This window comes from Mauremys reevesii, linkage group 7 (genome assembly GCF_016161935.1).
Source record: "Mauremys reevesii isolate NIE-2019 linkage group 7, ASM1616193v1, whole genome shotgun sequence".
NCBI lineage: Eukaryota > Metazoa > Chordata > Testudines > Geoemydidae > Mauremys > Mauremys reevesii.
This window is the reverse complement of record NC_052629.1, coordinates 33739111-33756416: the sequence shown is the minus strand read 5'-3', so window position 1 is coordinate 33756416 and position 17306 is coordinate 33739111. Positions and strand designations below refer to the sequence as shown.

The 17306-nt window shown below is 42.0% G+C and overlaps 1 protein-coding gene across 3 annotated transcripts in view; it reads left to right on the top strand.

The window, feature by feature from the left end:
- Positions 1-12709, top strand: part of LOC120369193 (lysosomal acid lipase/cholesteryl ester hydrolase-like) — a 37875-nt gene extending 25166 nt beyond the window's left edge. The window contains exons 4-11 of one of the 3 annotated variants that reach the window (XM_039482188.1): positions 1347-1464; positions 2184-2382; positions 3889-3998; positions 5482-5618; positions 7008-7154; positions 8775-8846; positions 10111-10176; positions 11127-12709. In XM_039482188.1, coding sequence (XP_039338122.1) covers positions 1347-1464; positions 2184-2382; positions 3889-3998; positions 5482-5618; positions 7008-7154; positions 8775-8846; positions 10111-10176; positions 11127-11360 — 1083 coding nt within the window. In that variant the 3' untranslated portion in view covers positions 11361-12709. Of the gene's footprint in view, positions 1-1346; positions 1465-2183; positions 2383-3888; positions 3999-5481; positions 5619-7007; positions 7155-8774; positions 8847-9826; positions 9891-10110; positions 10177-11126 lie in introns of those variants that run through there. The other 2 variants (XM_039482190.1, XM_039482189.1) reach the window with 2 other exon arrangements.
- The last annotated feature ends 4597 nt before the right edge of the window (positions 12710-17306 follow it).

Genomic DNA, 17306 nt, shown 5'->3' with positions numbered 1-17306 from the left:
CTCTTAAGCATTCTTTGAGCTTAGGGCAGAGTACACTAAGGAGTCCAGGATACCATCTCCTGTACATGGCTTTTCCTCCAAATCATGGAGTCTCTCCTCTTCTCTGCACACAGTTTCCTTATTCCTCAGCCAGTCCTGCAGTTAAATAGAACTCTTCTACTATGACAGCATGTCCCTCTGTTCCTCTTTCCTGGACAAATGCCCTTTGTGTCATTCTTTGAGTTCCTCTTTGTCAGTGATCAGGCTCATCAGGTGACCAGAATCCCACCACATGATCTATTGTTTAGTTACCTCCTCCCTGGAGTTCAGATGTGAAAAACTGGTTTGCTCTGGTGAGCAATCATCTCTTTGCTAAAGGTGCTCCATTTGAATGTAGGCTCATCAAAGTTGAGTGGCCTACCGTTGTCCCTGATCAGAGAGAAAGGCAACAATCCTGACAGCTGATGGTGAATTGTACACATTCAATTTCAGCAATTTCATAAAATCAACCAGAATTCTTAAATTGTACGTAGACAAATTCCCCAAATCATCACAGATCAAAAGTTACTTTTTACTATATTTTTCTCATTTATTAATCATTGACCCTTTTTTTGCATCTAAATGCTTAACTTATTGAGGATTTCTTGAAATGACTATTCCAATGAAAACTATTTTCAAATAATAGATTCCTGAATATTTATTCCCTTCTTACTAATGCCATTACATCTGGATGTGCAAAGGAAGAACATAGAAATGTTTACATTCTTTGTGGAGAAATTTTCTAAGCTTTTCCACAGCTAATCCAGCCTTCTTGGCACCTCCTTGTTCAGGTAATTGGGCTGGACATCTCAGGAGAATGGGCTCTCTGGGAATATTTTCAATACTTTCTGGTTTGGGCCAGGTTAGGAATACAATTCTCTCACTATTTTAGGCTTTGTTCCATATCCCTGTTGAAACCAGTTAAGTGCAGGAACTCATAAAATTTAAACAAACACTCACGCTAACACTTCCTAGTGGGAAATGCCCTCTTCCTTGCAACAGATAATGAAAAATCTGATCGGGGTGGCTCTAGGTATTTTGCCGCCTCAAGCACAGCAGGCAGGCTGCCTTTGGTGGCTTGCCTGCGGGAGGTCCCCGGTCCCGTGGATTCGGCGGCCCGCCTGCAGGAGGTCCGCTGAAGCCATGGGACCAGCGGACCCTCCGCAGGCATGCCGCTGAAGGCAACCTGCCTGCTGCCCTTGTGGCAACCAGCAGAGCGCCCCCCGTGGCTTGCCGCCCCAAGCATTCGCTTGGCGTGCTGATGCCTGGGGCCGCCCCTGAATCTGATACATGTAAACAATCTTAGACATTTATTTTAATTCCCTCAGAGTCAGTTGATCCGCTATGAAGGATATCCCAGTGAGGAGTATGAAGTTCTGACAGAGGATGGCTATTACTTGAGAATAAACAGAATTCCTTATGGCAGAGAAAAACCTACAGACAAAGGTATGGTTCCATTTTGCTTGATGCACAAAACCCCAAATAACACTCATCCAAAATAAAACAAACCAATCCACCAATCTAGGTTAAAAAAAGATATATTGGAGGCATGTTTAATGTCTGTGGCTAAATCCTGAACCCAAATCTCAGACAGAAAACCAACCAATCAATCAAGTCTTTACAAATGTCTATATGTTTGTGATTTTTCTGAACAAAGCAGGGTGAGGAAAATTGAGAATGATTAGGTGATGGGTTTTGACATTAGCAATAATATAAGTTTGAGAACAGGAGAGGCTGGATGCCTGTTGGCTGAGTTGCACAGTGATGTTTTCCTATAAATTTGTGACTTTTTGTATATTTTGTTCTGTTTGGTTGTTATGTCAAGCAACCAGCCTTAGTTATGAGCAACAAAAGAACAGGGATTTAGTATGGAAATACTTAGGAAATCTTAACTACAGCTGTTAACAGCGTTAAAGCTAATTATACATGTATATATATAGAATACTAATGACAGCCATAGCTAAACTTCCCTAAACATTTCCATTCTAACCCCCTCTTTACAGTTGCTTTTAACTATAGCTAATTATTTGCCATGGGGTATCATACTTGTGGGTGTGCTCTGATATAAAGATTTTATCAGCATGTGTTTGGGATGAGTGAAATGCAGTATGTCACTTTGCCATGCTACAGAACTACAAGTTTGGTAAAGTATTCCATTTATTTAGGTCCAAAGCCAGCCGTGCTTGTCCAGCATGGATTGTTTGGTCAAGGTAGCAACTGGATCGAAAATTTGGCCAACAACAGTCTGGGCTTCATGCTAGCAGATGCTGGCTATGATGTTTGGATAGGAAATACCAGAGGAACAACATGGTCTCAAAGACACCAGAAATTTTCAGTTGCCCAAGAGGAATTTTGGGATTTCAGGTAGGCTGAACTGGAGAGAAACTAGTGAAAGTGGCAAACTGTTTTGCATGTTGGCAATTCTGTATGTGCAGTGATCTATGTTTCTCTTAATTCATGTGAACATCAATTTGTGTGGTTTGTGCACAGCAATGGTGCTCAGATAGGATTTAGATCTGTAATTTTGTATGAATTTCCATTTGGCTCCACTGTCATGGCCTTGAGAGGCCATCAGTTTAAATCAGCAGAGAACCTCCTCCTGCACCCCTTACTCACATCATTAATGCCACTGATTTCAGTAACACTAGGATTGAAAGATGTAGCTCAGAGCTAAACAGAACCCTCTGTGTGGTAGAAACCTTTTCATTGAAACGTGTCATCGTCAGGTCCATTACTCACCTACAGAAATATATTGTGCTGTTAGATAGGTTTAGTTCATTAAATATCACAAGGAAACTTTCCCTCACTGCAATCCTATCCAGTGGCCAAGGGCAGTCAGTCCCTGAGCACAAAGCAGAATTGGGATTGCTCTCACCTTGAGGATAGAGTTTGCCCCAAAGAGAGTAAGGAGGAGCATGGAACAGGCCCATCCATCTTCCATTTGCACCAGTCCAGAGTGGGCCAGGTAAACTATGGGGAGGAGGCAGCACCATGCTTAAGGGGCAGCTGCACATTGTCTTTCACATGGGGAAGCTCAGGCATAAAATCCATGGAATACAGGTTTCAGGCAATGTTATCAAGCTTTCCAGTTGGCTGCTGCCTCCCCTTTGGGCATTATTTAACTATTGCTGAGCCATTTTCTAACAAGCTTGTTGTTAGTGATTTACTAGAACGTGGGTCTAGTTATTAGAATACCCTCTAAAGGACAATGCCATTTTCCTTTAGCACAGAAGCAGAATTAAAAGAGCATTGGGCTAACATTAATTCAAACATCGTGTCTTGGCCAACAGAGCATTATATTTCCTAGGCTTGTAAACACACTCAATATTGAAAAATAAATAGAGCATCTGTATTATGTAGAGAGATAAAGACTCAAACTCTAGGCTGGCAAACTTAGGCTGGGCTGGATCCCTGAAGAGTGTGAGCTGTTATCTAACAGACCCAGAGTTCACCAGTGTTGCATTGAAATGTATGTGGGCAGGATTTGCTGGCCAGATTCTCTCTTTAGCCAGAGCTCCGCTCACTGCAAAGCTGGTTACAGCTCCCTGATTCTGAGAGCAAGCCCTGCCAATTTTCAGATGCTGCTGAGCTGCTGAAAGCTGCAGCACTCATATAGGGTCTTTAATGGACCCTTTACCAGTGAAGTGGTTGAGAAAAGGATGGGATAGTAGCCAGAGGCACAGCCCCAGGTCCCACGCAGTTGCACTCAGCTAAGAGCTTCCCTACACAATGGGAATTTTCTCCTGGAAATTTATCCCTAGAATTCCAGTCCCTTAAGGTCACCATAGTGGTGCATAAGAGCCATAACTTACTTAAGAATCTGGCCCTATAACTTCATTATGTGGCTAACTTCATATTTTTATATTGCAGTTTTCATGAAATGGGCAAATATGACCTTCAAGCTATGATAAACTTTATTCTGCAGGAAACTGGACAGAAGCAACTGTATTATATTGGCTACTCTCAGGGCGGCAGTATGGGTATGCTAGCAGAATTTGGTGCATTCGCATTATACTTTTCTCTCTCTTAAGTACAAAAGGCTTTCTCTGGGCTATTATTAACTCTTTCATAAGTTTATAAGCAGAAAATTGCAGATACGATTCCCATTTTTATGTAACATTGTGCCAATACTTTATATAAGGCTAAGTCCAGGATTCCTTTCTCAGTTTTCAGTCAGATCTGACTCAGGTAAAAGTCCCACTGAAGCCATGGAGCCTGTGATGTAATCAGAGGCAGCCAACAGATTCCTAGAACAACCAGAGAGGTTTTGGTGACCGCCAAAGGTTCCTCTCCTGCTAAACTTCATCTCGCTGTCACAAGTGGAATTTTTGACTATACTTCAGCCCGAAAAATCTTTCATTGCTGAAGGGACAAGGATACCCTCTAAAATTAACCCAGGGACCTGCACCAAATTCATGGCTTTCGTTTTCAGGTGAAATGCATGGTGCTCCCTTCTTCCATACGAATGGATAGTCTAGCCCAAGTGTGAAAATGAGCTTATTGTTCCTCAAGCCTAATTTAATGGTGTAAAGTTTGCAAATTAATTCCAACTCTCATTGGAGTCCGTTTTTGAAGCTTTTTTGTTGGAGAATTGCAACTTTTAGGTCTGTAAATGAGTCCAGGGATGGTCACTCAATTAATTTGCAAACTGGACACCATTAAATTAGGCTTGAATAAAGACTGGGAGTGGATGGGTCATTACACAAAGTAAAACTATTTCCCCATGCTAATTTTTCCCTTACTGTTACTCGCACCTTCTCGTCAACTGTTGGAAATGGGCAATGCTGATTATCACTACAAAAGTTTTTTTTTCTCCTGCTGATAATAGCCCACCTTAATTGATTAGTCTCGTTATAGTTGGTATGGCAACACCCATTTTTTCATGTTCTCTGTGTGTGTATATATATATATCTTCCTATTGTATTTTCCACTGCATGCATCCGATGAAGTGGGTTTTAGCCCATGAAAGCTTATGCCCAAATAAATTTGTTAGTCACTAAGGCAGTGGTTCTCAAACGTAGGCCGCCGCTTGTTCAGGGAAAGCCCCTGGCAGGCCAGGCTGGTTTGTTTCCCTGACGCGTCTGCAGGTTCGACCGATTGCGGCTCCCACTGGCCGCGGTTCACCGCTCCAGGCCAATGGGGGCTGCAGGAAGGGTGGCCAGCACATCCCTCGGTCCGCGCTGCTTCCTGCAGCCCCCATTGGCCTGGAGCGGTGAACAGCAGCCAAAGGGAGCTGCAATCGGCCGAACCCACGGACGCGGCAGGTAAACAAACCTGCCCAGCCCACCAGGGGCTTTCCCTGAACAAGTGGCAGCCCAAGTTTGAGAACCACTGCTCTAAGATGCCACAAAGACTCCTCGTTCTTTTTGCTGATACAGACTAACATGGCTGCCACTCTGAAACCTGTCAGTATTCAGTTATTTTCTGTAAGATTTCCATAATTATTCTCTTCTACTTTCTCAGGATTCATAGCATTTTCTTCCATGCCACAGCTGGCACAGAAAATCAAAATGTTTTTTGCCTTGGCTCCTGCTGTCACCGTTGGAAACATCAAAAGCCCGGTAGTGAAAATGTTGTTAATGCCTGAAGGAACATTACGGGTATGAGATTTCTCTGTATTTTATTATGCTACTGAGTACTGGTCTTTAAAAAGAGGCATTGTGCCTGAGCAGGAGTCCCACGCTACCAGATAATACAAGAGGTAATATACTGTAAACAGTTTAGATTGCCACTGACATATTAATTCAGTCACAGTGCATGTATGTTCCGTAGTGTTTGTGGTTGGTTGTTTTGTTAAACATATGTGTAGTGGAGTGGTTACCCCGCTCCTGCCCTGAAGGGCTTAAAACTGCCCTGGGAGAGGGCTGTGGCGGGGAAAGCAGATACTAGGCAGATTGGGGAAGCAGACACAGCTGGGCCATGCCCCAATCAGGCCTCAGCTGGCCCTATAAAGGCTTGAGCCAGGAGCTCAAGCAGAGGGTCTCTCTGCATTCAGAGAGAGAAGGGTCTGGCTGCAGGGAGGTTAACCAGGTATCTGGAGTGGAGTAGGGCTGGGGAAAAGCCAAGGAAGGCGGGGAGCTCTGGCCTAGGAAAGCCCCAGGCTGCAGACCTGATAAGGCCTATTATGTACTAGGTTGCAGGGGCAGCCCATGGGTAGGCAGAGGCAGCAGGTCCAAACCCCTTTGCCTGTGATGAGTGGCTTATACTGCAGGCTGCCTCAGTGAGCCGGGGGCTAGATGGGGACTGTGCAGTAGCCAAGACTGAGGCGAAGTGGGGACAGTGGGTGGGGGTTCCCCTGGGAAGGGGAGACCCAGAACTGTGGGGGTACTGCCAGGGAGCAGCACCCAGTTAAAGGGGCACCAGGGTACGTGGAGGGACTTGGGAGGCCAGCAAGCGGCAGCGGGACACTGGCCTGCAGAGGGCGCTTCAAAAGCTGGAGAGCTAATTCCCAGAGATGACCAGCAGGAGGTGCCGCCAGGTGAGTCCGTGCCATTTACAATATGCCTCTCACAGTATGTGCAGGGTGTCAGAATTAACATCCCTGTTTGGAGTCTTAACTGTTGAATTCCTGACTTCAGTATGTTTAAATTAACCATTTTAATGCTGTATTCAAGTATTTTTTAAATTTATTTTGAAAAAAAAAATGGGGGGAGAAGGTATCTGAATGTGAATTTTCCAACTTCACATTCAGCTTACCATATTGATGCCATTCTGATGCATATGTCTTTGAGGTATCTGTTCAAGTCAGGGGTAAAGGGTGGGAAATACACTTCTGCCTTCTTGCCTTGAATGAATGAAAATCCCATGAGGTATGCATGTATTAACTGTGACATTTGTGGAATACACAGTTGATGGAACACAGTTGTGGTCCTAGTAGCTACATGAAAACCTAAAGGAAGTCAGTTAAGGGTATGACCTGGATCAGGCCTGGACTGTGATAAGGGAACTTTGAAAGTTCACTGTAGGTAATGCTCTTTACATTTTCACAGGATCTTCTTGGCAAAAAAGAGTTCTGCTGGTGGGGTAAGAATATGAGGGCGTTTGCTGCCAAAATATGCTGCTATGACTTACCTAATAGACTTTGTGCCAATGCATTTTTCTTTGCGGGTGGATTCAATGAGAAAAACATAAATATGGTATGTATGTGTATCTATATCAGCCCTATTTTTTTTTAGTGATGATTAAAATCAAGCTAACTTTTTCAGTTCAACAGCATTTGTGCCAAATGTGCAATTATTTAATTTTGAATGAGTAAGGCTGGGTCCTTTAATTGTTGCAGAGTTTTGCCAAGGACTTTCGAACATAATGAGAATGGAGAAAGCAAATGCCTCAATAATGCAGGTGGTGAAAAGCAATTTAACTGGTAATTTCTGTAGCCTACAGTTGGCTCAGTGGTTTGGTCTAATGTGTTACCTGTCTTTTTCTCAATAAAGTAGTATAAATGTTTAACATGGCATTAAAATATCACAGTCAAATTTGGAGTTTACAGCCTGCAGTCCCAGGCCCTGACTTACACAACAGCAGTGTCACATAAGCCCCGGGGTGAGTTGGTGCAGGTGCATGCTGTGGCCAGAGCAGTTGTGCAGGGAGGATCACAGTGCTTGCTTTTCAGTGCTATGGGTAGACCGTCTGCATTGGTTTCCAGTGGGGCAGGTGTGCAGGAGTGAGGCTGTTGGATCCACAGTCCCCAAAACATTACTCAGGAGAACCTATTGTAGCACAGTATAGTGGCTTTTAGTGGCCACAGATGGGTTATGCTATAGTCCTAATGCCTATCTGTCCATTTGAGGAGGTGATGTGTGAGAATTCCATTTCTCACTCTAACCTCCCCTACACTAGAATAATATTATTAAATTGTCTGTAGGCTTAACAGGCACCAGTCAGCCAAAGATTAAAGTAATGTCTGCTGGCAGCACTGCAAGGTACCCACTGTCACACACACACTTTGTAAAAATATGTTGTCAGGAATATTTAATCTCGTCTCTGGGGAAAATGTTGAGAGTCCATTTGCCAGAGGTGTCATTTACATGACAATCGGGAGTTCTCTGAATAAAAAAATGAAAACGATTATGCCTCATGTGAGCTGGTACCTTGCTCAACCTGCTCTGAAACAAAGTCCCATGCAATACATAGAATCAAAGACTTGCACCCTTTGCATGGGAGGGGGGGCGGGGAGAGGAGGTGGCTCTATTAGCACAGAAATTAATTACAAGAAACAAAGTTCAGCTCAGCTTTCGACTCAAACTTGGCTGTTCCTACATGAGCCTGCTTAAGCAACACACCTGACTCCTCTGTTTACAGAGAGCAACTCCCACTTCCTTTATATTCAGAGGGTCTGACAATCCACCTAGCTCAATGGGTCAATAGCATCCACCTAGCTTTCCCAGGATCTACACTTGGCAAAAGCATGAGGTCGTTTAGTCAAATATTGCAAGCCTGTTTTTATCTAGCACTCAGAACCATAACTCAGACAGAATTAAATCAAACCTTACAATAGATTCAAGGAGAGCTTAATATTTTAGATGTTTTCTTACTGCTTTTGGCAGAACTATCATAAGTAATTGATTTAAAAATTAACAGATATGAGAGGAATTATATTTCTGAAAATATTCCAGTTTTTCTGGCTATCCAACTTGCTCAATTTTGGATGATTTGTAATGCTGTAGTTACGGAACTGAATGGTGTTATGTAGAATCCTGCCTTTCTCCCATTTCATTTAGAAAACAAATTATATCCTATAAATGTTTTTTTTGCAGAGTCGACTGGATGTGTACACAGGCCACTTCCCAGATGAAACATCTATTAAAAACATACTGCACTGGGCCCAGGTAGAGCTTCTGAAATCTTTCAATATTCTGCAATTTATACTCTTCCTTGAGCTGTCTGATTATAGTTAAAACCTGATTTATTCAGAACAGACAGGCGTTTATTTATCAATGAGATTTTAATATAGTGACATAAACCTTTGAGTTCCATCTTTGACGTTGTTGGTTACTGAGAGTTTTCAGTGTGAAAGGATGGGCATGTAGGAAAGCTATGAATATTAAGATTGCAAAGTCACACACTCAAAAGTTAGGAAATTCCAGAATAAAGTTTGCTCATGCAACCCTAATTAAGCCTCCTTGTGCATAGGTATTATGATACAGTCTTTAATTACTTGATCACACACTCTTTTTCCACAGGGCCCTGCCTCATTCAGTGCACAGGATGGACATGGCTTAAGGAAACTAAACATTTTCTAACAAATGACTGAACTGGTTTTACTGAAATTTGCCAAAATAATTTAGCCTGAGAGAGCCTGGAAAACTTCAGCCTAAATTATTAAAATTTGGCAAACTGAAATCAGGCTCTTATAATGATCACCTGACCCTTTTCTTAACTATAGGGGTTGCTGCTTGTGTCACCTATAATCCCTCAGTGAAGAACACCAGTATAGAAAGCAGTCCTGAAAAGGAAAATTATAATTCTTTTAATTGTTTATATACACCTCTACCCTGATATAACGCTGTCCTCGGGAGCCAAAAAATCTTACTGTGTTATAGGTGAAACCGCGTTATATCGAACTTGCTTTGATCTGCCAGACTGCGCAGCCCCGCCCCCTTGGAGCACTGCTTTACCGCGTTATATCCGAATTCGTGTTATATCGGGGTAGAGGTGTATTTTAAGACTATTGTGTCAAGAAAGAGAAAGATGGGAAAAAATCATGGACTATGTAATACCAAAATCTGTCAATACAAAGTTCTCAGAAACTACCCATGGGGCTCAATGTTAATGATGAAGTTAACAAAGAGAAAAACTTGTTTGTTAGCAGATACAGATTAAAAATTACTCGCCGGCAATGAAAAGTGAGAAGTGATTTTGAAGACGTGCATGTAAGTTTTTTACGTTGTTGTAGATGCAAAGGGCTAAATTCTGATCCTATTGAAGTCAATGAGTGTTTTGCCACAAATTAGACCTTTTGGATGAAATTTAAGTCCTGCTTACTATAATATCATTGTTTCATGATGGTTTAAGGCAGAACAGCACACTGATATGCAAAGGCATGTGGATAATTCAATCTAATTTTACACTTTCTTTTCTTCATTTTGCTAGGCAGTTAAATCAGGAGAATTCAAATATTTTGACTATGGCAGTGAGAACCAGGCTAAGTACAACCAGGTAGGGAAAAATTATTTTTATTGAAAACCAAGTTATCTTTTAAAAATAAGAATGATCCCCTGCCTTCCCACGCTCAATCACAACACATCCCCAATCTGTTACAGCATTTGACTACAGGAAAATTAGCATTCGTTTATGGATTTTGGGGGTGGATTTAATATGGGTTTCATCCATTTGAAAAACTTAATCATGATGTCTCCTTTTGCTCCTCATTTCATCTCCTCTATCATTTGTTCACTTCCTCTCTTTCCCCAGGCTTCTCTGCACCTGCTCATCTGCCATCTGGTCACCTTCTCCTTCACTTTCCTGCCCTGTGTTCACTGCTGCTTTGTCCTCGCCTCCCATGCACAAGGTCATCGTTACTTGGCCCTGTCTCCTCCTGCACATGCTCCCCTGCTTCTGGGTCTTCCTCTCTCCCTGCACAGCCTCCAGCTTCCTTTCTTCCCCATTTCCTTGTATATGTTCCAGTTCCCTTCTTGCATGTTCTCCTGATCCTGGTTCTCTGCCATGTGTTTCCCTTCTCCTCTGATCTCCTGTGCATACTGCCTGTTTCCTTTCTCTGCTGGATGTTTGTCTCCAGCGGGATGGGTCTTGGCTCTTCTCATACTGGCAACTCCTTTCCAGTAGCAAGTCTCTGAGAACAGTTCCATTTTCTCCTCCTACTCCCATGAAGCACAATCCCTAGTGAGAACATTAGGCAGGCTTATCCTGCTAATTTCCAGCTACCCTAATGGGCACCCAGATGCTATGTTACGAAGATGAATTGGGAGCTCTTTACGGAGCAGCAGCAGGTGCTGTGTAGACTATCAACCACGGTTTGAGAACTGCAGTCCCAAAACACTGATCATCTCAGATGAATCTGGCAATTTTGCACAGCAGTCAAATGGTTAATCAATGATTTTTGTTTAAAAATTAAGACAGCATCTGAGACTTGCATTTTTGTCTTTCAGTCTGTCCCTCCCTTCTATAAGATAGAAGATATGACTGTGCCCACTGCAGTATGGTCCGGTGGAGAGGACTGGATAGTAGACCCAAAGGATATTGATATGTTACTCCCTCGCATTACTAACCTAGTTTACCACAAGAATATTTCTGACTGGAACCACTGGGATTTCACCTGGGGTCTTGATGCAGCCAAGCGTGTGTACAGTGAAATTATTGCACTGATGGGAAAGTATCCATAAAACCACACAGCATTGTTTGAGAATTAGTTAATTTAGATTTATTGAAATCTACTTTCTGTATGTATGCCAATAGGCTGCTTTTCCAGTTGCTATTTTGAGTCAATCATGGAGCTTGTAAATGGAAAGGGGGGTTACTTGAAAGGATTTAATATTTACTTTATTTCTCTTTTGGTCATGGTACCAATTTTTCCCTATCTTCCTGGTGAAATACAGCAACCAGGATTCTGTTACTTAGAAAACTGAATTATATTTGTCAAAGGAAACACTTCTGAAACCAAAACTAAAATCCTATAATGCACATTACAGCCGTGAGCCAGAATATGTGTGCATGCCTTAAATCTTTCAGCACAGTCCATCATTAGATGTTAAACTAATGAGGACATTTCTCTGGTCCAGTTAAAATACTAGAGAGCTTTCCTATGTTACATATTAAAAATAAATGTTTCTAATTTGGTAATCAATAATGCAGCCTTTCATATATAGTTAAGACAGTCTGTTAGTTTTACTTTGACCATTTATTTTGTATAGATACACATGAATATATACAATAATAATAAGACAGCAAAAGCATGACAGGAAAAATACACACATCAAAGGATGTCATTGAATTGAAAGGCTTGTAAAAAAAGGATAAAGAGAATCACACTAGGAAGAGATGAATGGGGGAAAAAATCAGTGTCTGGAATCTAAAACATTTGGGTACAATTAGAAACATAACTTTATGCCCTTTTCTCATGTAAATTATATTTTTACTTCCAAAAATTGCTCCCATACCTCCCAACATTTTGCCAGGTCACAAAGCTCTCAGTCCATCAGCTCCACAAAACCAGCTATTTCTCCTTTACACTGAAATCAGTCTTCTGATAGTGGTCAATATGGATTCCATCATCCATATGGTGATAACCTTGTTACAGAGATTGTGAGAGGTTCTTAATTTCAGTAAGGGCATTAAATGGATTAACTGAGGTACTGCTCTTCCCCCAACTAGTTCCATTATTTGTGGCATTTGATTCCAGGTAAGATACTTTCACTTGCATTTCCACACAATATCCCCAATATCAGAATGATCGTCTTCAGAAAAGCCACCTTTTAGCAATCTGCTTGGAATCTAAGCTGGACCTTAGAGTCCCACTGCACCCAATGATGAACCAGCAGCCTCCTCACCAAGTTTCACATCCTCCTCTCCCAGACGTCCTAGAATGTGGGGGCAGATCTCTGTTATCCCTTGAGCTCAACTCCAGGGGATGATTCATGGAGCAGAAAGCTCCCATTCCCATGGCTTTGATTGCAAGACAGTGCAATTGTAATAAGCTATGTGTCCTTGCCCCTCCCACCCTGTGTTATCAGGCTCTTACCTAGTTATCATTGCTATTCATTGCTGTCTCTGTTCAGTGTTTGTTAGCATAATAAAAATTCATGAATTGAGGACAAGAGGCTCTTTATTCACTCTGCACATTGGTTGGTGGGGGTGTAGTTTACAGGGCAGTACATGCAAAAAAAGGGGCAGGTTGGTAAGGAACAACACACAGAATTGTCACTTCGGTGTTGGATCATTCATGAAACTGGTTTTCAAAGCCTCTCGGAAACACAGTGCACCTCTTATGTGCTCCTCTTATTGCCCCGGTGTCTGGCTGCTCATAATTGGCAGCCAGGTGATCTGCCCCAACCCCCCACCCTGCCAGAAACTTCTCCTCCCCCCAAAAACTTTAACAGATATTATGTAGAACACAGCAAGGAGCAACAACAATGAGAATATTGCTTTTGCTGAGGTCTAACCTAGTCAGTAAACTATGACAGTGCCCCTTTAGACATCCAAAGGCACATTCTATCACCATTCTGCACTTGCTCAGCCTATGCTTGAACTGCTCCTTGCAGCTGTCCAGGCTGCCCGTGTACAGCTTCATGAGCCATGGGAGCAAGGGGTAGGCTGAGTCCCCAAGGATAACACGTCACCAACAGTAATTTTCCAGTCTGGGAAGACAGTTCCTTCTTGCAGCTTTCTGAAGGGACTGGATTTCCTAAAGATGTACGCCACGTACCGTTCCCGACCATCCCACGTTGATGTCGGTGAAACGGCCCCTGTGATCCACTAGCGCTTGCAACGCCATTGAGAAGTAGCCCTTCCAGTTTATGTATTCTTTGGCAAGGTGGTCTGGTACCAAGATAGGGATGTGTGTTCCGTCTATCGCCCCACCACAGTTGGGGAACCCCATCGCAGCAAAGCCATCCACTATGTCCTGCACGTTTCCCAGAGTCACTACCCTTCTTAGCAGAAGTGAATTGATTGCCCTGGCTACTTGGATCACAGCAGCCCCATGGTAGAGTTACCCTCTCTAAAGTGATTCCTGACTGACCGGTAGCAATCTGGCGTTACAAGCTTCCACAGGGCTATCACCACTTGTTTCTCAACTGTCAGAGCAGGCCTCATTTTGGTATTTCTGCACTTCAGGGCTCGGAAAAGCAATTCAAAAAGTTCCATGAAAGTGGCTTTACACATTCAAAAGTTATGCAACCACTGCTCCTCATCTCATACCTGCATCACGATGCAATCCCACTAGTCTATGCTTGTTTCCTGGGCCCAGAAGCAGCGTTCCACTGTGTCAACAAGCCTGGCTGCCACTGCCAGCATATGTGAATTGCTCCATTCCATGGCTTCCAGCATGGCATCACATTCTTGCTGTGCTTTGGCATCTGCATGAGTGACTCAGGCTTAGGCATGACAATTATAGTTTGCTATTGCTTTCAGGGAGTGAGGGAGGAGGGGAACCAAGTGCATCATGGGAGGCTGACAGTATGTACCCAAAACACCTCATGAAAATGTTTTTGTCCCATCAGGCATTGGGAGCCTAACCCAGAATTCCAATCAGCAGCAGGAACTGTGGGATAGCTGCCCACAGTGCATCGCTCCATGAGTTGATGCTACCCATGGTAGTGGGGATGCGCTCCGCCAAAGGAATGTGCATATTGGGGACATACACCACTGATTTTTAAAATCGGAGGTTACATGTCAACTTTAATAAATTTGCCCTAATTTCATAGTGTAGACAATCCCTAACTGTGGTTCTTCGAGCATTTTGCCTCTGCTTATTCATATTACCTGCCCATCCGGGGACACTGTATTTTATGAATATTCCCTCATTCAAAATGGCTTATTTTAAAATGGGAGACTATTTCAATTTTTTGGGAAGGAAGACTTGCGACATCCGCCATAGTATATTACATATGGTTTCACATTCCTTTCAAGCATTCAACATCATGTCTGGTGGACATCATTCTGGAGGTTCCTGAATTTCAAAGGGATAGTCTATTCCAGGTGACCAGGGACAAGCTAGCCATGAATGCTGAAGAGGTTTCTGAGCTTATGGTGAATGAACAATACAGTTTTGAATGGAGTAGGCTGGTGACCTATAAAGGAGGACCCAGAATGTCCCTCTTCCCTGAAATGTGACTACCCATCTTAAGTTCCTACTACAGGAAAAGTTTGCAGATGGCTATATTAGATTCAGGGGGTCAGAAGGCCACCATCCAGGCTGACCAGCTTATCATGAACCTCTCTGGGCTCAGCGTAGTTTCCAGAACCAGGTTAAAGTCCTGCTCTTCACAGTGATACAACTTCAAGACCAAGTAAATTGTTATTACAGCACATTCTTTCCTATCTTTGTCTAAGTATTCCATTCCAAATTTGTTTATTTTGCTACATAAAAAATGATCCACCCCCAGGGAGATTCTAATGCTCTCATTTAATGCTACCACAATGTCTCACAATACCATAGAAAAATAGACCAATATGCACATTGCTGAACTCTAATAAACACTGCCTCTTGGCACAGTAGCCAGTGGACACTAAATCCTGCCATGAGACAGGTAGGGTTACTAAAGGTTACTATCCATCCTATATGACAAGGCCCAGGAAACAAAGGTACGTCTCCTACTAACACTCAGGTATGCCACAGATCTTTTATTACTATTTGGATTATCTTTTTCCATGGAAAAACCTCAGGGAAAGGCCTTAAGAGAAGAAGCCTTTGATGATTCCATTGCAGAATTTTTTCATCCCAGGGCAGGGCAGTTTTTTCACCCTGAAGCACCTGTGGTTTTGCTCCTTTTCAGCTTGAAGAATAGAGCCAAGGCAACATATATTTTAATTCTCTTAGCCACCTTTAGCATAGTTAAAAATATAATCAAAACCAAGAACAAGAGATAAGTTATGAGGACAATCTTGATTAGAGAGCTAAAATTAACCAGTTAAAGTTTAATATACTGTTATTTATAAACCACTTCAAAACTTATTATTGAATTTTGTTTTAAATTTGGCTTAAAAAGTAGTAATGCTCATCTTGAATGTATATTTTTATTCAGTTAAAGCCTGTCTGATTTGTTGCATATAAACTAAAGGTAATGGCAAACTTGATTTTTTTTTTTCATTTTTTATTCAACATACCCCAATAGACCTATTGTGATAGTGATTACTAGGAAATCATCAAAATCAATATGTGCAGCAGGATTTCTTGCCCCTTACTTTGAATGATCTGGTACTCGACACTGTTAAAAACAGGAGACAGGACTAGATGGACAATTTTCTCACTGGGTCTGGCAATTTCTATGTTCTTAAAGTTTGTTCTTTGCTGAAAACTCTTCATTTCATCTCAGCTTAAATTCTGGCAATCAGGATCCTTGTTGTCATTTGTGTAATGAGGCAAAGAATATTCACCAAATATACACATTAGGGAATTAAGTCACTTGCATAACATGTCCAGATTTCTGGAACAGACTTGCCAGATTTGGGTTGTCAGCAAAGATTTCTGCCTCTCGGAAAGTATCTGCAGGGACATCAAGGAGGCTTGGATATGCAAAGGTTTCCTGTCTGTCTCGTTTTCACAGATCTTTTGTAGCCCCATTTATTAATGTACACATACTTTATTAGCTTCAAGCAACAGCTGAAATTGGGCTGGCAATGTCAATGTCTTCCCACTCACAGCAGCATGAAAGTACAATCTCAGCCTTAATTACAGCTGTTCTGATGGTGTGCTATTTTCTGTCCCATAACTTTCTAAAAAAGTAACTTGTACAAAAGTAGGATTTTAGTGCCAGTTTATCACATATTGAGATGAGTTAGAGAGTTTTATGCAAGATCACATCTCTTTCCTTGTTTTTTTCCTTCCAGTTGAGCACACTTGCAAGCAGGGGTGCTGGAACAATCTGTATAATGGGGATATTGAGAGCCATTGAATCAAACTGCAAACCCTGTATATGATGGAGACCATTTCAAGCCAGGGAATATGGTAGCACCCCCAGCACCCATACTTCCAGCACCTATGTGTGCAAGCCATCAAATACAACTAAAGTCCAGATTGTGAACTCCCTACTCGGTATTAGAGTTCTGCAATGTGCATATTGGTCTATTTTTCTATGGTATTGTGAGACGTGGTAGCATTAAATGAGAGCATTAGAATCTCCCTGGGGTGGATCATTTTTTATGTAGCAAAATAAACAAATTTGGAATGGAATACTTAGACAAAGATAGGAAAGAATGTGCTGAAATGACAATTTACTTGGTCTTGAAGTTGTATCACTTTGAAGAGCTTGTAGCTGGTTAGTAATAGCTTTTGCTCTGTATAAAAGAAAGTTTCCAACTAAATCATGAACTGAATTTGCTATTCATTTTAAGTGTAATTTTTGATACTTCTGTTGTTAAGACAGCAAACATTTCTAGATTTCTGATTTTACTTGCCGGAATAAATACCTTGCTATTGCTTAAAGGCAAACTATTTATTACTATTTAGGTTTTTCTCTGATTTTATGACTTCATTTCTATGTTGTATGGTAGGCAGTTAATCTGGGAAACACCAAGCTTGCCAAAGAATATACAGTCAAACCTCTCAATAACACGCCCCGCCATAACGCGAAATCACATATAACACGATCATAAGTTGGCTCCCCTTTAAG